Below are 23,755 nucleotides of genomic sequence, written 5' to 3'. Positions count from 1 at the left end.
CTCGTGACGTTCTGATTGGCTGGCCGGGAGGAAGAGGCTTGTACGCACGGGGATGGAGTCCCGGAGTGGCTCGGACTTGGAAGCGGAGTGGCTGCGGCGGCGGCAGGTGAGAGGCCGGGTTTGTGGTGCCAGATGTGCGAGCTCCTAGCCGACACTTAGGAGGACCCTAGGCCGGGCGCCAGGATTCTCTGACTCTCTCCCCAACTCTGAGGATCCGTCCTGAGGCGTCGGGACCTCGTATCTGACAGGCGTGATTTTGAGCTTCAAACAAGCAATAGGTTTCCACGCTCTGAGCCTCAGTTTCCCCTGCTGAGAAACGGAAATTACTTAACTCACAGTGACGTTCAGATCTTATTATATCGGGGTAATTAATGCACGTAAAGCCTTGAGTTGAGGGTAATTTTGCAATATTTATAACAGCCTAAAATGCGCACACCCGTAGACCTGGCAAGTCGCTTTCCAGAAATCAGTTGTAGAGATCCTCGCTTTAGTGTGCTGAAAGGGGCGTTAACAGCTGTTTTCTGCAGCCTGTTTATAGCTGTGATGCATTGGAAACAGCCCGAATGTCCAGGAAGGAGTTCTTTTTGGAACCTGATTTCACTGAAATCTCTGCCTTTATTAGTAGTAAGAGTAAAACCTGGAACCAAGCGCAGAGCCAGTAAATAAGCAGCTATCAATAATCAAGTGATTACGAATTGCAGACACTGCTGTTTCTCTTGCATTATTTAATTTAACCTTCTCCATACTTAGGAAAGTGCATTTATTGTCCCTGTGTACCATGTGAGGAAACTGAGGTTCAAAGCCATTTCAGTGAGTTAGCTAAGATGACATCACTGGGGAGTAGAAGAGCTGGGGTTTGAACCCAGATCTTTCTGATGTATCTAGTTAGTTGGTAGTTAACTGCTGCACTGCAGCTGCCTTGATGATGATGATGATGATGATGATGATGAGATTGAACTAGGCATTTTATAAGGTCTGAGGCCTGCCCATCCTCTGGCTTTCCCTTTCAGGGTTCCCAGGAGCCATGTTGTCAGAAGTCCTGCTGGTGTCCGCTCCAGGGAAAGTCATCCTTCATGGAGAGCATGCCGTGGTCCATGGAAAGGTAAAAGGCGCCCCAGAGCCTCCGAGGATTAGGTACCGTAGCTCCCTGGTGCTAATCTTAAAAGAAGCTAAAAGGAATCCTCCAGGCATAGCCTGACTGTAGGTCAGAGAGGAGGTCAGTTTCTCCCCAGCCAGGCAAGCGGGGGACAGGTCTCATGCCCACTGAAGGGCTTCTCTGGCTCACTCAGCAAGAAAGCAAAAAGATGGCACATGCAACCCTGCAGGTAGAGTCAGATCACATAAATAGTGAGCTTCGGTGGAGAGGAGAAGAGGTTTGAGGATTGAATTCTGGGGTATTTCCGCATTTAGAAGTTGGGAAGATGAGTAGGATCCAGCAAAGGAGTCTGAAACATGCATTATCTCATTTAACTCTTACAATTACCCTCTGGGGTCAAACCTTTATTATCGTATTTTACCGATGTGGAAGCTGAAGTTCAGGAGAGGTTCGATACCTTGACCAAGATCCCATATACCTTGGCAGAGCTGGGAGTGAACCTAAGTCTGTCTGAACCCACCGTTCCTCTTTGTCATTCTTTATTTTCTTAACTTATCTTTGAAAACATGGTGATTATGGGAAAGCCATTCCTTGATGTTATGAACCTCTGAAGTTTTGCATGGAGAAAGCAAATATAATTAGATAATAACTCCTAATTGATTGGTAGTGGTTGTGCTCAGGCTTAGCAGGGAGGTTGATTAGCAGTGTCTGCGAAGTACCTGGGTGGGAGTGGCCTGTATGCTAGTATTTGCTCTCTTCTCAGCATGGGGACACTGGTCCCTTATCCCTAAGACAGGAGCCATGGTTGTTGCCACCCACCCTCAGGCTAACTGCCTTTGCCATTTGTTCTGTAGGTAGCCCTGGCTGTGGCCTTGAACTTGAGAACATTTCTCCGGCTTCAGCCCCACAGCAATGGTAAAGTGGGCCTCAACTTACCAAACATTGGCATCAAGAGGGCCTGGGATGTGTCCAGGCTTCAGCTGCTGGACACGAGCTTTCTGGGTAAGTGCAGGGAGGAAGAGCCAGGAGTGTGTAGAGCCTGGACCCCGAAGGAGGAGGAGAGAAGAGGCTGGGTAGCTACTCTGAGCTGTTCCGAGGGAGCCAGAGGCCAGCCACTCTGGGGGTGTTTTCTCTCCAGACCCTGTAAAATTAGTTTCACTTATTAATTTTTTTTTAATTCAGAAGTATAAAATGATGCACTAGATAGATCTATATGAGCTGTTGAGGATAAATCATCAGGACCTTCTGTTGAGTGAAAAAACACAAATGACACAAGAGCAGGTATAGTAGGACAAGGAGTGACACAGATCAAGTGTCAGTGTGCATGTAAACGCATAGGCAAAGGCTGCGAAAATACCCATCCACCTGACAGTGGTGGCTACTTGCCCCTGGGAGGGCCCTAAGGTTCAGGGGCGGACAGATGTTGTTTTAACAAGGAGAATATTGCCATTTTGTATAATTAAAAATCATTTAGACAAAAAATAGTCACTTGAAAGTAATTTATGCTTATTATTGGAAAATATAGTTATACTGGAACATTGCAAGTAAAAAAAAAATTCACCCATTACTGCCCCCCCCCCCCCGACAACTGTTAAGCATTTCAGTATTAATCCCTCTGGATAATTTTCTGTTGATAGCTAAATTGATTGAGATAGGGAGATATCTTGTGTCTCAGCTACAACTGGACCAGGTTGTATAAACTCAGAAACGGGTGGGTCTTTTTTTCCTTCAGTGCATCAGGACTGTTTCCTGGTAAATAAAGGCCTCCGTGCTAATTTTTGACAGCTGTGGGAGTGTCATGTCTGCTCACATGCAGGCAGGGTTTTTTCATCTGCAGTCACCACCTGCGTCAGAGCCGGAGCGTATGTTCTGTCCTCAGTTTGCTGTCTCCTCTCTGGACTGATGCCTTGTTGTTTGGAATACATAGTTTCTCAACCAGAGCGGGGCAAAGGAGACTCCTCCAGGAGTTCATCCCAAGCTGTTTCTGTCCCCCGTCAAAATCCGTCCACAGTCAGCCACTCAGCCGCTCTCAAATACTGGAGGGAGATGGCGTAAGAGATGAAAACCCCCATTTTCGAGTGACTATTTTCAACCTCAGTCCTGCCTGGAGATCCCCTGGGGGCATTTTTTGTTGTTGTTTATAACAACACAGATAAATTCCTGGCCCTGCCACCTTTTCTTTTGAGAATCAGTAGTGGCAGGTAGTGGTGGTAGGGGACCGGGCATGTGTATTTTGATAGGGACCCCCAGGGATGATCTCAGAGACACCTCAGTTAGCAGCCACTGCTGTAGAGCATGCCTCAGAAACCAGCCATCCAGAGCCATCTGGACCTTGCTTTTCAGGGTGCCCAGGGCTGCCCAGCCAGGCTGGGAATGCTCCCTGAGAACTGGCTGCTCCTGTGTGTCTGCAGCATGGACAGATGCAGCCAGGTGTGATGGCACATGTCTCAGGACACTTGGGACTCCCTGCGTGAGCCTGGGCAGGTCGCTCAATGCTCTGAGCAGAGCGCTGTTGCCTGGGAGGATCCCGCAGGGTCAGAGGTGGGCCTGGGGCTGCAGTGCACAGCGGAGTGCGTCTGTGAGGGCTTGTTGGTTAAAGCTCCAAGGAGACACAGGATCCTGAGCCTTTCTGTTTGGTTGCAAGGATCTGCCTTATTTTTTTTTTCTTACCATGTTCTTTAGTTTCCTCCTAATAGTAATAAACACAGTGAACATTTATTGGACCTTTATGTGTGCCAGTCACAGAACTAGGTATGCTACCACTCTTAGAATTCCAGCCTTCCCTGGAAGTAGGTAGTGTTATTCATCCCCACTTTATGGATGAAAACATTGAGGTTCAGGCACCAAGTGGCTCAGATCACACAGCTTGTCAGTAACACAGAAAGGATTCAGACCCAGATCTTCCTAAAATCCAAAGCCCAGGGTCTTAATGAACATTTCCCCTCCATCACCGAGCCCTGAAACACCTGGGCTCTCAGTTACACTGTCGTTGGCTTGGCTGCCCTTAATATGTAATCAATTCAGTCAACCCATAGCACTTAATATGTGCCCCACCCTGAGGTTCCCTGACACAGGCACACCCTGCTCGGTTTCACGTCCGCTTGGATGCTGACTCGGGGAAGCTCGTCAGACTGGCTCTGCATCCTCAGCCTCTCCAATCACGCGCCCTGGAGGAGAAGCTGCTGCCTGGCCTTTGCCCTCCTGCCCAAGCACGTCCCCATGTTTTGTTGTTCACTGGTTTTATCTGAGTGTCCTGTTCTCGCTAATTATGTTTTGGGAGAGGGAAATATTTTGGCAATAAAGTAGTATTGCCTTTGGTACTGGTTTTGTACAGTGGAGGTCAAACCCAGGACTTGAAGTGAATGCGCCAGCTTTTACTTTTCATGTTTATGTGTGTTTTAAAACTACTATTAATTAAGTACTCACTATGTGCCAGAGGCTCTGTTAAGGACTTTACGGACCTTATTTTACTTTTATTTTGTGACAAACTTATGTGGAGGTACTGCTGTCATCCCTGTTTACCAGGGAGGGAAACTGAGGCTCAGAGAGGTTAAGTCACAGAAAGCCAGTCGGTATCACAGTCAGGACCCAAAGCCAAGTCTACCTGCCTGCAAAGCCTGCACAGGCCCCGCTGCGGTGCTCGGGTCATGAATCCACGTCCATGCAGATTCCGACCGCTGTGACCGCACAGTTCTTTGTGTTCTGTTGACTCTAAAAGCATCTGAGGCTCACTTGTCTGTGTGTGTACTTGTTTGCTTGTGGGACAGAGCAAGGAGACGCCACCGCGGAGAAAGTGGAGAAGCTGAAGGAGGTGGCAGACTTCCATGAGGACTGTGCCAACCACGAGCGTCTGGCTGTGCCGGCCTTCCTGTACTTGTACCTGTCCATCTGCCGGAAGCAGAGGTGTGTGCATGGCCGGGGAAGGAGTCCTGGTTCCGTTTCCCCGGCAAAGTGGGTGAGGGTTTCTCTAGTCTTGGCTGCTGGAGAATGCACGTGCTCCCTTCCAGGTTTCTAATAACAGCAGCCACCGTCTGCCCTTCCGTGTGCCAGGCACCGTGCTAGACACTTTATATGTGGTCTGCTTTTAATATTCACAGCAACCCTATGAGAGGGGCACTGTCCTCATCTGGCACAGAGAGACTGACAGATAATGTCACTTAAAGCCATGCAGCTAGTTAGTAAGTGGTAGAGCTGGGGATCAACTCAGCTCACTTTAATCCTAATGTTGACTTTTAAAAACTAAAAAGAATTTTATTTATTTATTTTAGAGAGAGGGAAAGGGAGGGAAAAGAGCATCGATGTGCGAGAGAAACATCGATGGGTTGCCTCTTGCACACCCCCAGCAGGGGACCTGGTCCACAACCCAGGCAGGTGCCCTGGCTGGGAATCGAACTGGTGACCTTTCAGTTCGCAGGCCGCCACTCGGTCCACTGAGCCACACCAGCCACGGTGCTAATGCTGACATTCTTAACCCCGTACTGCCTTCTCTGTGCTCCTCGATTCAGTAGAACCCCACCCTGATTCCATTCTTGGACCCGTGGGGTGGCTTCTCCCACACCATGTCTCTAGAGGCACCCTCGTTCCACAGCCCGCAGGCTCCACAGAAACACTGCGTTTAGTGGAGCGAAGCACCTTATGCTGAGATCTGGGTTCCCTGCCCTTGGGGAAGCCAGTTCCTAGAAGGTGACGGTTGTGTCGAGGAGTTGTCACACAGTGGCAGAGAGCATGGCCTGAGAGCCAGACCACGTTGGTTCAGACCCCAGCATGGCCACTTAGGGGCTTGCTTGAGGTGCTTACCCATCCCGAGTCTGAGTTTTTTCATCTGTAAAATGAGATAATAGGACCTACTTCACAGGGTTCTTGTGAGATTAAGTGAGTTCATGTATCTAAACGGCTTGACATAGAGCCTGGCATGTTGCTAGGTAAATGTTAGCCATTATACTAATAATTACTATTATTATTATTCTCAGAAAACTGTTGGAGGGTTAGAAATACTATACTATTGACCCTTGAACAACCTGGGTTTGAACTATGCAGGTCCGCTTATACGTGGATTTTTTTTTTCAATAAATATACAGTCAGCTCTCAGGTTTCACACCCACGGATGCAGAAGGCAGACTTAATTTATACAGAGCCCAAAGGGAAAGCCTCAGGGGGCAGTCCCCCACTCATGCAGCGGACGCAGCTTCAGCAGGCACTGGGTGGCACTGGGTGAGGACACATTTATAAACGTCTCAACACTCGCTGTGCATTGCCTGCATTTTCAGCTTGAAGGGGGCGTGTCCCCTCCCGAAGCGGGAGGTACCTTTCAGGTTACCCTGGTTTGGGTAGGGCGGCCCTTTTAGTGTCGAAAGGCAGATCGAGTCTGACCTCTGGGCGTCCTTGCAAGGGAGGCTTCCCGGTGGGAATGGCATTTGAGAGGGTCTTGCAGGATGGGTAGGGATTTTTCTGGGGCAGTGGGGGAGGTGCAGAGCTGTCCTGGGCAGGGGACCAGCCTGTGATGTGAGCAGGGCCATGAAAGCCTCGCTTGTGTGGGGAACGGGAAGGAGTTCAGAGGAACGGTTGGTGGCTCATGAGGCACTTTTAAGCAAGAGCTCTGGTTGGACAATGGAGCGGTTTAAATGAATCTTGTGCCTACCCTGCCGGAGAGTCATGCTGTGTACCCCGCTGTGTGTGTTTCAGGGCCCTGCCCAGCCTGGACGTCACGGTGTGGTCGGAGCTGCCCACCGGGGCCGGCTTGGGCTCCAGTGCCGCCTACTCCGTGTGCCTGGCAGCTGCCCTCCTGACCGTGTGCGAGGAGATCCCAAACCCGCTGAAGGACGGGGAGGCCACCAACAGGTACCCATGGCCCTCTCCCTGCGCGTTGTCCTTCCTGCGGGCTGTGTCCTGAGCGTGGGTTCTCCCGCCAAGGACTCACTGCCACCCTGGGAGGTGAGAGGCGTCCCATGCTGTTTTACAGAAGCTGAGGGACGGGGGTGGGGGGTGGAGGGGGACAAACAGAGAGGCTGGCCCAGGCCACACAGCTGGTGATAGCGGAGTGGGATTTGAACCCAGGCATTCTGAGTCCAGAGCCTGAGCTCTTCGCCCCAGCCCAGCTTGCCTCTTTTGGGTTCAAGTGCCCAGAAAGAACCTGAGCCCAGATGTAGAGGGAGTGGGTGAGATGAGGCATTGGGCCACCCCCGCCACTGACTCACTGTGGGACCTTGGCCAGGCGGCTGCACCTCCGCCACCTCGGTGTCCTCCTCTGTGAGTGGTAACACCACTCCTGAGGTGGGTAGTGCTGGCTCATATCAGGTGGTTCTGAAAAAAATCACGATGTGTGTATCAGATCGGGGCAGAGGGGGCGTCGGCTCTCACTGTGCGTCAGTGAGACTTGCCGGGACAGGGCTGCCAGTGGGCGCGTCTGTGCCTGGGGATACGCCCTGAGGAACCACCTCAGCACTGGCAAGAAGCAGTTGCCCTGGGCCTCGCCCCAGGAGTTGGGGATAAGATCCCAGGAACCAGCTCGGCAGCTTCTTGTCAAGGCTTGTTCCTGGACCTACGTGGCTTGAGGGAGCCCTCCCACTGGGGGGCCTTCAGTCCCAGCCATAGGGACCCCGCTGTGCTGTGTCGGGTGGCCTGCTGGCCATGGCCATCTCTCGGGGTCGCCAGCAGAAGAGAAGGCTGCTCGGACAGAGCAGCATTTGCGGGCCCTCTGGGCCTGATGCCGCGCGCTGGCCTGTGGCTGGAACTTCCTCCCCGACCTGAGTCTGGCTTTGAATTGAGGTGTTCTTTCTCTGCCCTGAAAACGCTGTGGCTGGGAGAGTTCTGTCACCGCCCGTATCCCTCTTCTGAGACGCAGAGGTTAAAATATAGTTGAGTTCAGACTGAGCCCAAGAGTGCTTTGGTCCTTGTGGCCGCAGTGGGTCTGGGGACTGTTGATGTCTTATCTCCATCAGGATTTCCCAGAGTCGCAGTGAGTGGTTCCTGTGTGTGGAGAGAGGGCGGAGGGGCTAGGGAGCAGTGGCTGTTTGTCACGGCGAGAACCCAGCGCCTGGAGGTAACAGAAAGTGGTATTCAGGAGTTTCAGTAAGGTTTGCCTGCTAACCACGCTGTTGGCCTTGGGTGACCCCTGTTTCACTCTGGGGCTCTGTTCCCTTATCTGAGGTGTGGGGCTGCACCGGATGATCCCGTGGGGGATCCTCCGGTGACATTTGTGATCCTGTGATAAGACAGTGACTCAGGACAGGGGCTTGGAGGAAGCCGCACATTACTGTGTGCTAGTTGCTGACTGTAACCCAGATCAATGAAGGCCTGGTGGCCATGCGTCCCCTACATAGACACCTGCCCACAGGCCAACAGACTGGAGTGTGACTTGTATGTGCCATGTGTCTGTGTGTTTATTGGGGGGCTGCAGATGAGGAGATGAGGCCCAGAGTCACTCAGCTAGTGGGAGGCAAAGTAGGGCTGTGTGAACCCAAAGCTTGGCCTCTCGCCACTGCGCCAGGCAGGAGGGTTTCGGAGGGAGGGGAAGGTACGGCATGCGCGTTAGCTGGAGAGGTTCCGAGCGGTTCTTCTCCTTTCTGAGCTCGAGGGCCCAAGCCCATTTGCCTTTTGGTCTCCACCAAGCCCAGCCTGTGGCTCCTGCCTCTGCTGTCGCGGGGACCCCGGCCCCCACTCATGACTATGGGAAAGATTAATTTCTGTGTCTCCTTCAGGTGGACAGCAGAGGATTTGGAATTAATTAACAAGTGGGCCTTCCAGGGGGAGAGGGTGATTCACGGGAACCCCTCCGGAGTGGACAACGCTGTCAGCACCTGGGGTAGGTGCTGCCTGCGGCTTGTTTTCTTTATTTTTATCATTTTTAAGATTCTTGTGACAATGGCAGATGCTCAGTCTGTGGGTTTGGAATGAATGCAGTCAGTGGGTTGTGAAGGGAATGGATCTCAGCCTCACACCTCCTGAATAAAGATTTCTGGGGGCTGGGGCTGGGGCCTGGGAAGCCGTAGTTCCAGTGAAGTCCCCAGGGGCATCCGAAGTTCAGGCTGCAGAACCATAGCAATGGCGCTTGCAGACCACACGAATTGACCTCCCCTCTGGTGAGGACGCTTGCTTATGGGACCTAGACACAGTCTTGGGCCCCACCTTCACCACGTCCCCCATGGCTGTCAGAGTGGAGCTGGGCACCCTGGAGGCCAGGGAGCGACCCTGCAGCCCCGGGCCTGGCCAGAGCCACCTGGCAGAGCATGCATGGCATGCCTTCGTGCCCTCCTGGGCCTCTGTAGCTGAAGCTGAGATGATAGTTATGGTGTTTAGTCTGTTCCCTGGATGGGGCAAAACTGAAACCCACCTCCCAAATCAGACACCTTTCCCCAAGTGGCAAAGTCCTGCTTTTCTGACCTGTTGGTATTTCTGTTTAGGAGGAGCGCTCAGATACCAACAAGGAAAGATTTCGTCCTTAAAGAGGTAATTCTGGGGTGGAAGAGCACCTTGGGGCATGGCTGCACCCAGTGGGGGAGCTCTGTTTTTCTGTTGTGTAATATGCTGTGCAGGTGGCCCTGGGCTCTCCCCTCCCCCGAGGGGCCCTTACAGGCCATCGCCAGGAGAAAGCCCTGCTCTTAAATTGCCAGGAGATCAAAGGGGAAGCCATGCGGGGCTGTGCCATTCACCTTCCTGAGAATGGGCCGCTCATTTAGTTATTCATTCACCCCGCAAACAAGAATTGATATCCTCTGTGTTCCTAATGACGCTAGACTGGGCACTAGAATATAAAGATGAATCTGGGACACAGTTTTGGGCTGGTAGGGACTGACATGCACACAAAAGCCACCACAAGACAACATGAGCGTTGCCGTTATGAAGGCGTGCAAGGCAGAGCCAGGACAGGAGCAAGAGGGAACCTTGTGAGAGGCTTAGAACAGAGGTGGCATTTGGCAACTTTCAGCCTGTTTTATATGTTTCTTTATACCCTCCCTCTGGAGTAACCAGAATTACAAACATGCATGTTAAGTTTCAATACCCTCTGTTCTGTCTGCATGTGTTGGAAGTGTCAGATGCAGGGAATGTAGTCTGGGACAAGCAGGAGCTGGTGCGCTCTGGCTGTTCCCGAGCCCTCGATTAAGGGGGTGGTGGTGTTTGTCCCGGGACACTTGGCTGCCTCGGTGGGCCTCTTCACAGCCGTGAGGGTCCCAGGGCTGGCTCTCACCTTCTTTACCCAGGGCTGTCTTCTCAGTGGATGGGCAGCAGGTCCTGGGTTGCTGCCCTTGTCAACTGGGCCACTCCATAAGTGGCACAGTGACCTGGGGAGACATGAGGCTGCTTTCCTGCACCTCTGGGCTCGTCTTGTCCAAGCCATGTCAGCTTCCGGGAGCCAAGCCTGCCTTTCTGAGACTCTTCGTTGGGGTTTCTTAACCTCACACTGTTGACATTGTGGGCTGGGTAATTCTTTTTTTAATCCTCACCCAGGGACATGCTTATTGACTTTAGAAAGAGGGGAAGGGAGGGAGAGAGAAACACCAGTGTGAGAGAGAAGCATCGATCGGGTGCCTCTCACACACGCCCCGACCAGGGACTGAACCCGCAACCCAGACATGTGCCCTGACTGGGAATCGAACCCGCAACTTTACAGGATGGTGCTCCAACCAACTGAGCCACATCGGCCAGGGCTAGATAATTCCTTAAAGGGGGGCTGCCCTGGGCAGTGTGGGATGTTGAGCAGCAACCCTGGGCTCTACCCACTCACTAGATGCCAGTTGCACCTCCCCCATCTCTCAGCAGTGACAACCAAAAATATTTCCTGACATTGCCACATGTCCCCTGGAGGGCAAAATCCCCCTGGGTGACTGCCTCAGCTCTACACAGAGGAGGAAGCAGAGCCATTTAGGAGCGTGGAATAGCTTCCTCCGGCTGCCTGTGGAATCGTGGCAGTGGGGCCTTGGGGCCGCGCGGGGGCCGGCTCTGCCAGGTCTGCTGAATCCTGCACAGTGGGAGCAGGAGCCAGTGGGGGATTCGGGGATGTCTGCCCTCCCTCCCCCCAGGGCTCACAGTCTGTTGGAGGAGGCAATCAAGTCCGTAATCCTTAGAACTAAGGCAGCCAAAAGGTTCTCAATCTGCTGTGGGTAACAGTGAGGGGCGTTGTAAGTCAGGCTGCAGGTTTGGGGGACCTTCATGGAGGCAGTAGCATTTCATTCTCTCAGTGTTTCTACCCCAGGGATAGAAAACCAATGAAGAGTGGGCCTGAGCAGTGCACAGTCCCCTGGGGGAAACAGGAGGTGAAGGATGGAGTGTTTCTAAGGCAGGAGGCGGGAGGCAAGGGGAGAGGCCCCGGTGTTCTCAGGGCCACTGGGTGGTGGCGAGGTGGGTAGAGGCTCTGGGGTCCGAAGGCCTGGGTTTGAGTCCAGCTCTGCCACTTGCTAGCCTGGTGCCCTTGGCTGAGTCATGCCTCTCGAAGCCTTCAGCTCCTCATTTATACAGGGGATCCTGAGCACGGCATCAGAAACAACATCTGTAAAGTTCTTAGCTCTTTGCTGACCAAGTTACTCATTCCTCCTACAGATTATTATTGAGCAACTACTGGGTGCTGGGTGCTGGGGCCTCAGGAGGGAATGAAAAGTCCTGCCTTCAGGAACTCACATGTTGCGGGAGGAGACGGCTCTTTAAGAGCATGTGAGGCGGCCCTAGGTGCCTTTAGGAAACACAAAGCAGGGCGAAGGGCTCGAGGTGAAGGAGGGGCTAGTTGGATGGGATGCTCAGTGGGGACCTCTGATGAGAGGGCCTCTGAGCAGATGCCTGAATGAAAAATTAAGCGTGAGTGGTGAGGCTGTTGAGGACAGGGGTGGGTTCCTGGCAGAGGAATCGCAAGTGCAAAGGCCCTGTGGCAGGACAGAGTATGCCTGGGGTGTCGAGCAGCAGCCAGGGGATCAGGGTGGCTGAGTGGAGTGAGCAGCCGGGGAGGGCAGACATTAGCCGAGATGAGGCTGGGGAGCTAGCCAGGCCTAGGATGCACAAGTACTTACAGGACATAGCCCCGGGTGTGGTCACAGATTTCTTAGAGGCCCTAAGTTTTGTGGGGTGGGCTGGAGGCTGTTTACAGAGGACTTATCTAAGAAAGATTAAAGGCAGTACCTAAACTCCTCCCGCCCTGATGGATGGGGGCTCAGAGCAAACTGACCTTTGCTGCTGGCTGCAGAATGCAGTGGTGAGCAGATGGCCGATGCTCTGAGAAGCAGAGGGGCCAGACCACATTAATCCCGCTGATGGTTTACAGAGAAGCCCTTTGCACAAAACCACGCATGGTGCTTCTCCGTAAAAAAAGTGCATTGTTTGCGAAGTGGATCAAACGCGGCCTCCCAGAATGCTGCCCCTGTGAGAAACGGCTTGTCTTTAAAGGGAAGAGAAAAGCCAGATAGAATGTTCATCTTTTGTAAGGTTAAAAAAATAAAAATAAAAGAGCCAGCCTCCAAGGCTGAGAATCGATATTAATTTCATGGGCTTATGGGTGGTGAGATCAGGCAGGTTTCTGGCAGTCTTTCTCAGCCCTATTGGATTTTACAATCTTGAGCTGTGAAAAGAAAAATGAATAAAGGTGTCAAGGGGTCTGCCTCTCTCCAGCTGTCTCAGGCCAGAGCTCATCCAAATCCTCCACCCTCTGTCCCTGGTTAGCAGTGCTCTAAAAGGCAGGTTGGGGTGACAAGAAAGGGGGGCGTGGGTCCCCAAAGACAGCTAACCACAAGGACATTTGGGACTGTGGCTTTAGGAGAAATTATAAAGCTCAGAGGGCAGGTGAGCACAGCAGAATCCTTCTGGAGAGCCAGCTTACGGGGGCCTCCCTGACCCTCTGTTTTCTTGCCCAGGGCAGCCAGGAGGGGGCGACCGACTCCCCCTCAACACGTCTGGTTTCAGAGCAGGGCAAGAGTGGGCTCAGCATGCTGGGAACCGACTGCTTCGCAAGCCTGCCCTCTCTTGCACTCCTCTGTTGACTGAACCAGCTAACTGGGCGCCTTCCCCTCTGCACGCCCTCCATCCTAGGACCTGTTGCTTTTTCTTTCTAAATCTCTAGCACCCTCCACCCCAGCTTCCTGGAATGGCTCACATGACAGAACCTCGGCCTCTTCTTTGTATTCTTCATTGTAAAGACTTTGAACTTCTGACTCCATGAAGGTGCCTCACTCTGCCATCTCCAGGCTGGGCTAGGCCCTCACGTGTGCCTAGCACATATAGGTGCCCAGTCAAAGTCAAATGATTGAATGAGTGATGGGCGAAGGGAAGTGTCCGTCTGTCCAGGAGCTGAAGCAAAGATTGCAGCTGTGGTTGGTTGCAGGCCCACTGGGCTGGGCTTCAGGAGCCTGTGCTCCCCCGACCTGTCTCCAGCCTGCTGTGGATGTCACCTCCCTGGGCCTCTGCTTCCTCCTCTGTATGGGGTGGGCGTGGAGCCCAGGATTGCCCCAGCCCTGACCCAGCTTCTGCATCCTGAGCTCACTGTGGACCCTCTTTACCCTGCAGGCCGCCAGCGCTGAAGATCCTACTGACCAACACCAAAGTCCCTCGCAGCACCAAGGCTCTGGTGCTCGGTGTCAAGAACAGACTGCTCAAGGTACTTCTGCTTCCCCCTGGGGGCAGGTATCCAGCAGGGTCACGACAGTCACGCTTATGTGTTGGGGCTCCCTCTGCCTCACAGGTTAATGGAGGGGTAGGATGAGGTGATGGGGACGTGGGAAGGCAGCTGTAGCAGAAAGGGAAGTGCTGTCTGTTCACATTCCAGCTGGGAGATGGGACAGGGATCATCCGTCATACTCGCTTTGCAGCGAGAATCCCCCACATATATTGGACATCTGGGCAGGACAGCATCCAGGCCGGAAGGAGAGGAGGATTTCTCAGAGGGTGGGTGTGGGCAGTGGGGACCCCACCTCCCTCTATCCCGTTGCCAGGGCAGCCGTCCAGTGCCTGCTTGCCTGTAAGCCTCACAGGCCTTTGCTTCCTTTCCCTCCAGTTCCCAGAGATCGTGGCCCCACTCCTGGCCTCCATAGACGCCATCTCCCTGGAGTGCGAGCGGGTACTGGGAGAGATGACAGCAGCGGCCCCAGCCCCAGAGCACTACCTCGTGCTGGAAGTAAGAGCCTGTCTGAGGGACCGGCGTCACTCCCCCATACCACTCTCTAAGCCAAGGGCTCCCCAGTCTGACTGCACTCAGGCAGACTCCCCCAGGACCAGGACTGGGCCTGGGGTCTTGCGTGTGCACACGCCAGCAAGCATGCCTTATTTTTTCAACCTCTTCGCAGGTGGCTGGAATAATTAAGTGAGGGTACACACAGAAAACACTGAGGGCAGCGCTGGTCTGGGCTAAACGCAGGGGGCCAGGTTTATGCAAGGAGCACCAGGACATTTCTGACACAGTCGCCCATGGGTCCAGGAGAGATTTCTTACCTGGCTGCCTCTTTCCTGCTATTTTTATTAATTGCATTTGGTCATTCAATACCTATTCATCACCTGCATGCTTCGGGTCAGACATAGTCTAATATTGTTCTTGCATCATTGTTACCCCAGCCCACCTCCTTTTGTATAATTCTAGTGTAGAGGTTAAGACCTCACGCTTTGGATTTAATCAGGCTCTTGTCTGAAGCCCGGCAGCGAGTTCTCATGGGTGACGCACAAGGACAATGCCTGGTGGGCCACCGGCTCAGTAAGCCAGAGGGCTGGGGCTCATCCTCAGACATGGTCCATCTGGCCTGGTGTCTGGGGGCTGGCATTAAAAAGCCATCTGGCTTCCCTTAAAGAATCACAGGATCCGGTAGCCCCAGCTGGCATGGTTAGAGATGCAGAAGGGGCCCCCTGTGGTGTCCATTTCTCCGCAGTCCCCACCATTCCCTAAGTTTGTCCGTAGCCGCTATTCGCCTGGTGCCTCCCTGCCCTGCTGTGAGCATTTGAGTCTGCAGCCCTTGTAATGGATGGAGGCTGCTACCCCATAAGTCTTTTCACAAATGACTTCCCATTTGATCCCTACAACAACCTACCCGTGAAATAAGCACGTTGCCCCCATTTTACAGGTATGAAAACTGAGGCCTGAAGGGAGCAACTTTCCCCAAGGTTTTCCAACTAGTGAGTGGCTGAGCCAGGAGTCACACTGACTTATTTTTTCTTTAGTCAGCAAATCTTTAATGAGCATCTACTGTGTGTCAGGCACAAGGATTCCGCCTGTTTACTGTGCTTTTGCCCTCATTCCACCAGCCTTTGCCTGGCTGGCTCTCAATTCCTTTCACGTAGAAAGGAGGGACCACAGTCCTGAGCAGGAAATTAATAATGATAGAGTACTGCCTAAAATACACCCCGTCGAGCCCCTGGAGAATGCCCCAGCACAGCACAGCACGTTGATTATATGTTGTATATATTTTTGGCTGTGGCAGCCGCTGAAATGTATAGCTCGGCTCCTGGACAGCTTTGCGCTCAAACCAGTGAGCTGTTCTCCTGTGTCACAACCTGTCATCCAGTCCTTGACAGATTTTGGATCAGAATGTGACAGGTGTCTGGAACCTGCCTCGGCAACATCATGCCTGGAGCTCAGGTGCAGAGAGAGGCCCCCAGAAGTTTTCCCTCACATCCAGCCCTCGGGCCGGTGAAAGGCACCCGGGGCTGTCACCCGGCCATCATGCCTGTCTGCTCCTTTGTCAAAAGTGCTGGGGCATGTGAGGGGGGCTGCAGGGGACAGCCGACCCCGCCCTGCTGGACAGCCCTGGGCAGGAGAACCAGGTGGGTTTCCACAGATGGCTGGTGATTGGCCGTCTTCACAGGTGGCCCTTGTACCCTGGAGCAGAGCTGTGTGCACAAGCCACACACTGCAAGTGGGCAGCAGCAAGACCGTGAGGATGCTCTCCGAGGCAGGACGGACACAAGCTTTGTGTCGGGCAGACCTGGCTTCTGGGGCCAGCGCAGTGCTTCCTAGCTCAGTGACCTCAGGCAAGTCACTTGCCTCTCTGGGCCTCAGTTTGCCCCTTTGTAAAATGGGGGTGATGGTACTGTAACCATTAAAGCACTAATGGCTGCTGATGTTTGCTGAGCACTGACCTTGTGCCAGGTATTGTATGAAAGTCTCACCTCATTTCTTCCTCATGGTCACGAGGCAGATCCTCTTCCCATCCCTTTTTAGAAGGGAAACTGAGGCTCAGAGTGAAAGACCTCACCCACGCACACACGACCATGAAGTGGCAGAGTTGACGCTCAAATCCAGGCCCGCCTGACTCCAGCTCCCACATTCTGACTCCCGACGGCAAGGAACACAGCCGGGTGCTCATTCTTAGAGCCCCAGGGGCCAGCAGGGAGCCCAGCACATGTGTATTAGTCAAACACTCATGGAGCAAATGGGACATAAACAGGGGATGCCTAGACAGTGGTAGCTGTTTGTTTTGTTATTTCTTCAACCTGCATCTCATCTGATCCTCATAAGAGAATGAACTTTAGTATACATAGTCAAAGAAAGCAGAACTGTTTCCCCTGCGTGTGTGCAGCCTTGCTGGAACTGCAAACCAGGTTTTGTTCTCAATATCGGTACCTGAGGCAGCTGTAGGATGGCACACTACTTGAGACTTCTATAAATGACAGAAACGCATCTCAACCAGGCTTTAGCAGAAAAGGAATTTACTGGCTTATAAATGAGCACAAGAGTGAGCAGCTTCAGGCATGGATGGCTCCAGGGGCCAAAACAACCTAGTCTGAAATCTCTTATCTTCCATGTAACCTCTGACCATGTGCAGGGCGGGTAGCTCTGGTGGCCTACCTCTGAAATCAGCCAGTTTTAGCATTTCTGGTGGAAAGAGGCAGAGAAAACTTTGGGAAGGCAAGAGGTGTCTGCAGCCAGGCCTGGGACGTGCTCACCACCCACTGCATCCCAGCCCTCGGGGAAGTCCTGCAGGAAGAAGAGGCTGTTGTACCAGCAGAGGGGGGCTGCGTGCTGGGTAGTCAAAGCCATGTGGCCAAATGGAAACAGACTGAAATCTTCTCCTCCAGGAGCTCATTGATATGAACCAGCACCATCTGAATGCCCTCGGTGTGGGCCACGCCTCACTGGACCAGCTCTGCCAGGTGACCATGGCCCACGGACTGCACAGCAAGCTCACGGGTGCCGGTGGCGGTGGTTGTGCCATCACACTCCTCAGGCCAGGTACCAGGGGGCGGGCAGGGTTGCCAGCTGGGTTCACACAAAGGTTCTATTTGGGCATTTCCCTTGGGAAGAGGAAGAGGCCTGTAAACAAGTCTCACCTCTGCTGTGTGGCCTTGGGCAAGTTAATTAACTCCTCTGGGACTTTGTTGTCACATTTGTCAACTAAGGATGCTAATATCTAGTTTATAAGATTCTAGGAAAACACATTTAAGAGAGCCTGACACAGGGCTGGGCTCACATTGTGATGGCTGTTTCTTCCACCTTCTTACCTGTCAAGCCTCCCACGAGCTTGAAAAATAACCAGGACATTGTCACCACCCATGTCAGCCTTGCACAGCCCTCACCCCCCATCAGCCTGCCCTCACTTCCTGATGTGGCTGGTATGGCGATGACCTTGCTACAGACAAAGGGGTTCCTTCCCCCTCAGCCTCTGGGGAAAGAACAAGGCGGAGTAATCGGCTTACGGAAGGTTTTGTGCTGGTGACCAGGGCCGGCAAGGGGCTCCCGGTGGTGTCAGTCACCACACACCACGCTGCCCTCAGGACCTGGCACCAAGTGCTCTGGCCCGCCTCTGTTCCCTTCTGTGCTCTCTGCTAGCTCCTGTTGTTCTCTCCATCCCTGCTCTGTTTCTTCTCCATTCTTTTTTTTTTCTTTTCCCATGTCTTTCCCCCTTTGCTTTGCAATAGCCCCAGAGGCCTCCGCTCACTCCCATGGGACTTCCAGGCTTCAGGAAGTCACGATGTCCTAACCAGCAGACCACGACTGCTGGTTCCTTGTTCAGGGTCGGTGATGATGGTGAGAGAGAATATTTCTTGAGCTTGTATGGTACTAGGTGCTGTGCCAGGCGCTTGACCCGCATTCTCCCATGGAAGCCACCCAGGGACCCCTTGCGGAGTAGGCAGTATTAGCGTCGTTACCAGACGAGGAGACAGGCTCAGAGAGAAGTCGCATCCGATACATGACAAGGCCAGGCCTGTGTGATTCGAAAGCCCGCCTTTTTCTTGGGTGGGGCAGACATTCTGGGAGCTGGCAGACAGTTGTTTCAGAGGTGACTTGCTGCTTTCCCTCCCTCAGATCTGGAGGGGCCGGAGGTGGAGGCCACGAAGGAGGCGCTGACCAGCTGTGGGTTTGACTGCTGGGAGACCAACATCGGGGCCCCTGGCATCTCCATCCACTCGGCCGCCTCCCTGGACACCCCTGTCCTACAAGCCCTGGGTGGCCTCTGAGATGAGCTGATGCTGCTGCAGCCCTGCCCAGACGCCCCTTTCTGGGTTATTGTGGGGGCTGGAGTTGGCCTCTGTGCCAGCCAATGGGTGCCCAGCTCCTGACACCGACAGAGAGGCCTCCAGCCCCCTATGATGTCCCTTCTGCTGGCTGTGCCTCTGCAGTCCCGCCGGTGGGACCTGGGACCTGCAACGGGCTGGGCCGCCCAAAAGACACGGTCTGCATTCTGCATTCTCTCAAGCTGGCTGGGCAATGGGGCTGTGCACGGTCCTTTGAGACTGCCAACCTGAGCCGTGAGGTGCTCTTTCTTGTCCTCTCTGAGGCTCCCCCAGACCCATCTGCTTTGGGCCTCTGCCCTCACCTCAAGTTCCTGGCTGACCTGAAGCAGTGTGCCTTCTCCCTCACCTCTGCACTTCCACCTGTCTCTAAGGGCCAGGCCTGCCCACCTCCTCCAGGAAGCCTTCCTTGACACCTGGCAGGGTGACCCTCCTCCCTTCTCCCTCTTTTCACACCTTCAGTCTTTTTAAACCTTCAGCACTTTGTAAGGCCTGCTCCTCTCTCCAGCTAGACTGTGGGCTCCCTCAGGGAGTGCCCGGGTGGTGGTCTTTGTCTTCTGTCCTGCGGCCCAAGGCTTGACCAAAAGCAGGATGATGATCAGTTTCTTCCAGTCTGTACCTGAGGGGTTTATGGAAAAGATGGCAAAGGCAGAATAAAAAGATTTTGAGTAAACAGTGCTTCCCTCTCTGTCTGGAAGAAAGCATGAGGCTCTGGGAATCTCCAGCCCACCCACCCTGCTTCCTGTGTCCCGGTCCCCCCTCCAGGCCCTTGCTCAGTGGAGCTCTTCAGGAGTTACAAGAAGAAGGACTCTGCGTCACTTGGTTGGGTGTCTTGGAGGATGGGGTGGGGTTTTCCCAGATGGCCTTGGTCGGACAGGGACAGGCGCCGGGACACTGGGCTCTGTCCACCAGCACAGCTCCGGTCTGCTTTTCCAAAACGGGGAAGTTGAAGCTTCCTCGCTCCTAGGATCATGAGCACCCACGAACTCACAGACTTTTGTGAGTGTTGAGAACAAAAACCTGCTGCAGGTCCTGGAATATACGTTTCTTTCTGAAATTAACTGGGTGGGGGAAAGCGACTAAAGGGCTTAACAGCCCAGTGCCTGGCACCTACCTAGCCAGATTTGAACTTGAAATCACCAGTCAACGCGCTCTCTGAAATGGCAGAATCCATCAAAACCCCACGTAGCTATAGCACGTTGCTAATGGAGAAGCTGCAGGATTCAACAGGAAAGTGGGGCCTGGGCCAGGAAGCGGGGGACAATGGCAGGGGTTTCAGGATTTGATTAAAATGGTTCAGTGCGCTTCTGCCCTCGGCCACTAGGGGGAATCTGGCGCCTTTTATGAGCGTCCACACAGGGTAAGGGGGAGTGGGCCTGAAGAGCAGAATCTGAGCTTTCCTTTCCCACCTCCCACACCAGGCTTCTTCAGGCTCTGCCAAGAACATAGGGGTGATAGGACACCTGCCCCAGGTTAACTTGTAAAAATGGCCCCAGCATCACTGATGGGGAGTTCCCTGCCCTCACCCTTTAAAAGAATGCATAAAACAATAATATTAATACTGAGCACTTACCATGTGCTGGGCATTGTTATTAGCATGGTACACATCATCTCTTGATCTACCCCAGCCTTGGATTATAGTTGCTAGTCTCAGCCCCATTTTACAGATGAAGAAACTGAAGCTCAGAGAGGTTGAATAACTCATCCAAGACCACACAGCTCTAATCACCAGGGGCAGGACTCCAACTCAGATGCTCCTACTCCAGCACCTGCCCTCAGCCCCTACGTGCTTCTGCCTGGACACAGGTTTGTTGCGATTCTTGCTGCTTTCCATACTCGAGTCTGTTATTTCCTCTGGCTTCTGATCTACTTGGTTAGAATAGGTTGTGGACCTGGGTGCTCTTTTGAAAGTTGCCCATGTGATTTGAATACGTAGCCAGGGCTGAAAGGTGCTTTCTTGGGGATGATACTGGTTGACAGTGTTTCCAGCCTATAGGGGGTGGGCCTGGGAGCCTCTCTGGGCTCCCATAGGCACCTGTGGCAAATGTAGAATCCAGGAGGGGGTGTCCAGAGGCTCAGGCCCCAGAACCTATCTGCTCACCAAGATCCTCTCTCTTCCTGACTCCTTGGGAACTGGATGCCACTCCTGGAGCAGAGGCCAGCCCTTTACCTTGCCCCATAAAGCAGCCACCTGCGTGCCTTGGCCAGCAGAGCTGCTCATGTTAGCCACTGCCAGCGGCCCCCTGTCTCCCATAGTATGTTTGCAGACAGTTTGAATTTGCAGCATCACCCCTTCTCATTGCCTGCCTCAGTGGTTCTCCCAGCTGCACATCAGAACCACCCATAAATGCCTGGCCCCACCCCAGACAGTTTGATTTAACTGATCTCAGCAGGCTTCCTGGCTCTCAGGTGATTCTATGTGCAGCCAGAGCTGAGGACACTGAACTAGGTGACCCCAAAGGTCATTTCTGCATGTCATTATGGTGCTTGGGAGCTCACCTCGGCCTGGACTCTCGTTCAGCTCTGCCACCCACTAGCCAAGTGACCATGGGTTAGCCAGTCCACCCCTGGAGGCTGAAGTCTCTGCATCTGAAAATGGCAATAATACTACTACCCACCTTATAGAGGTTTCATGAAGATTGAGTGAGAAAATGCTCGTAAAGCCCTTGGCACAGTGCCTGACACATAATAAGTACTCAATAGATGCTCAATTTTAGAACTGTCCTATGCTGAAAAATTAGTGTCTCTGAGACCCTGAAATTTCAGAATGGTGCACAGAGTCAGTTAGAGGCGCCCAGCCCAGTTTGTCTGAACCCCCTGGATTGAGATCCCTAGGGTTGATCAATATTGGAGAAACACAGCTAATGCCAACCAGCTCTCCATCCTCCTGGCTTCCTCTCCAAAGATGTGGCCACATATCGCTGGTGCCCTCTTTGCCAGACAGAGGACAGCAATTCCTCAGGTCAGCATTTGGAGCTGCTCCCAGCCTCTGCAGCTGATTGTGGATTTAACAGCCACCCTCATGGCCTGAAGTTTACAGAAAATTTCCCCTGCCTGGCAGAGGTCTCACGTCAGGAGCCAGGCAGCAAAAACTGCGATTCATACCAAACTGAGTAAGTAGCTGCCATAGTTACACCGATGTTCTTCCTGTTGGTGAGGACTCTTTTCAGAGAATGTCTCCCATGGGCTGCTGGCTACAGGTCAGCAGGCATGGCCCAGGCCCAGCCCTGCCAGGCTCCCAGCTGATTTTGGACCAGCTTCTTGGCTGTCTCTTAGCACCTACTGTGTACCACGCCCAGTCATTGTCTTAGGTGAGGAGACTGAGGCCCAGAGAGGTTAAGGAACATGGCTATGATACGTTTGCATGTGTAACGCCCAGGACAGCATTGTATTTCCCCTCAGTTGTCCGCAAGATGTCCGGAATCCCGTTCAGGACCTCATGCCTGGCTTTTATAGCCCTAAATTCTCCTTTAAGCTAGCATAGCAGCCCTACCCCTGTACGCACGCACACATACATCTTTTTCTCCATTATGTGGCTTACTCAAGGGGCCTGGCCAGTCGTCCTGCAGGACCTGCTGTCTTCTCTACTGGTCATTCAGCCAAACCCTCCCTGTGGCTTTGCTGACTCTTAAACTGCTAACAGCCCGCCTTTCCGAGCACCTACTTACGTGCCCGGCATGGCACCAAGTACCTTCCCCTGTGAATTTGCTCAGTTCAATGAGATATCGTTCTGATGCCCATTCTGTTGATAAGTAAACTGAGGCCCAGGGAAGGGAAGGGACTTGCCCAAGGTCACAAGACAAGTAAGTGGCAGAGTGGGGTTTGGGAGATGACCGGTGACCTCCCAAACCCCCTCTCCAATCTCTGTCTACCTGTCATACGTGAGTTGTCACATTGATCCCAGTGGCACCTGCTCAGCTCACCTCTCCTGCCCACTCTGTCCTCATTGCTACCCACACCTTGGACCCCCGTGGCCCTGCCAACGCAACAGACAGGGGAACTGATTGAACTGCCAAAGATCACAAGCTGCCTGGCCATTGTCTCCCCACTTCAGAGAAAAACCTGAGTGCTGGGTTACACAAGCCTCACACCCCATGTCTTCTCAAAACTGAAATGGACAAGGGCAACTGTCTCCCAGGTCAACCAGACAGATGTTTCAGTTGCTTATCATTAGAATCCAAAAGGCTCAGGGTCAGGAGGACCCTCGGAGATCACACAGTTCAACATCTCATTTGTTGTTGATGGGGAAATTGAGGCCCAGAGAGGTTACACAGCCAGTGGTCACACAGCGAGCCACTCTGGGTTTTCTCACAGCCACAAGGTCACAGAAAGAACACTGTGCTCAGTCCAGAGGCCCGTCTCAGAGCGTGGCTTCTGCACTTGCTGACTGCATGGCCCAGAGCAGGGAATTTCCTCTGGGCCTCAGTTTCCTCAAATGTACAATGCCAGGCAGGGTGCTAAGCACTCCAGCATTGCCGCATTTAATTCCCATAACAACTCTGGTGCAGGTAGGACAGAACCACAGTCCCTTATTTGAAACTTTGGGGTCCAGCTGTGAATTGGAATTCAGAAGTTTGCGGTTTTAGGGATAGAGACCCTGTGGCCTGGGGCAGCACCACCCCAGATTCTGTAGTGAAAGGTACAAAGATTGTACATAATATGTCAGCCTGTGTGGCAGTTGCTGCCAAGTGCATTTTGATGCCAAGCTTCTGGGTTTCAGAGTGTCTTGGATCGTGGGCCTGAATGATTCTCCCATTTTGCAGAGAAGCAGACAGATGCTGCTCAGAGAAGTTCAGGGATTCATCCAAGACCACAGAGCTAAGAGGGGGTGAAGCCCAGGCTTGAACCCCAGCCACCAGGCTGGACACGACCTCCCACTCTGCAGGGGCTGACGAGGGCCTTTCTTTGCCCATTGGGTCAGGAAGGCTCTGCACCCGCTCCTTGGGCCTGGGCACTGTCCTACACGGTGCAGGCTGAAGGCAAGAGGCACCGGGGCCCGGATACACTGGCTCCTACTGGTAAGTCAGACCAGGATCATCCATCTTATTTATTTATTTTCCAGCCGTAATACTTGTCATGTGACAAGACCGTAGGAAAGTGGCCCAGTGATTCCCCCACACCTCCAGCTACTGGGCCCTCTTGGGGGTCAGCTTCTTTCTGAAAACTGGAGCCAGAATAGGGGGACCACAGCCTGAGGGAGAGAGAAGGGGCCTCCCTCTCCCCCTGCCTGCACGCACTCCCTCCAAGCAG

General features: G+C 53.2%; 1 protein-coding gene across 1 annotated transcript; it reads left to right on the top strand.

The window, feature by feature from the left end:
- Window positions 1–28: 28 nt before the first annotated feature.
- Window positions 29–19,178, top strand: MVK (mevalonate kinase). The gene is made up of 11 exons (XM_090291134.1): window positions 29–106; window positions 1,011–1,102; window positions 1,951–2,098; window positions 4,864–4,999; window positions 6,779–6,934; window positions 8,794–8,897; window positions 9,496–9,541; window positions 13,577–13,667; window positions 14,064–14,183; window positions 17,072–17,225; window positions 18,300–19,178. The coding sequence occupies exons 2-11, from the start codon at window positions 1,025–1,027 to the stop codon at window positions 18,449–18,451; spliced, it is 1,185 nt and encodes a 394-aa protein (XP_090147260.1). The 5' UTR covers window positions 29–106; window positions 1,011–1,024; the 3' UTR covers window positions 18,452–19,178.
- The last annotated feature ends 4,577 nt before the right edge of the window (window positions 19,179–23,755 follow it).

The sequence above is a fragment of the Furipterus horrens genome, unplaced genomic scaffold (genome assembly GCF_987537825.1).
Source record: "Furipterus horrens unplaced genomic scaffold, mFurHor1.1.pri manual_scaffold_11, whole genome shotgun sequence".
NCBI classification, from domain to species: domain Eukaryota; kingdom Metazoa; phylum Chordata; class Mammalia; order Chiroptera; family Furipteridae; genus Furipterus; species Furipterus horrens.
The sequence above is the reverse complement of the archived record's forward strand: the minus strand, read 5'-3'. Positions and strand labels throughout refer to the sequence as shown.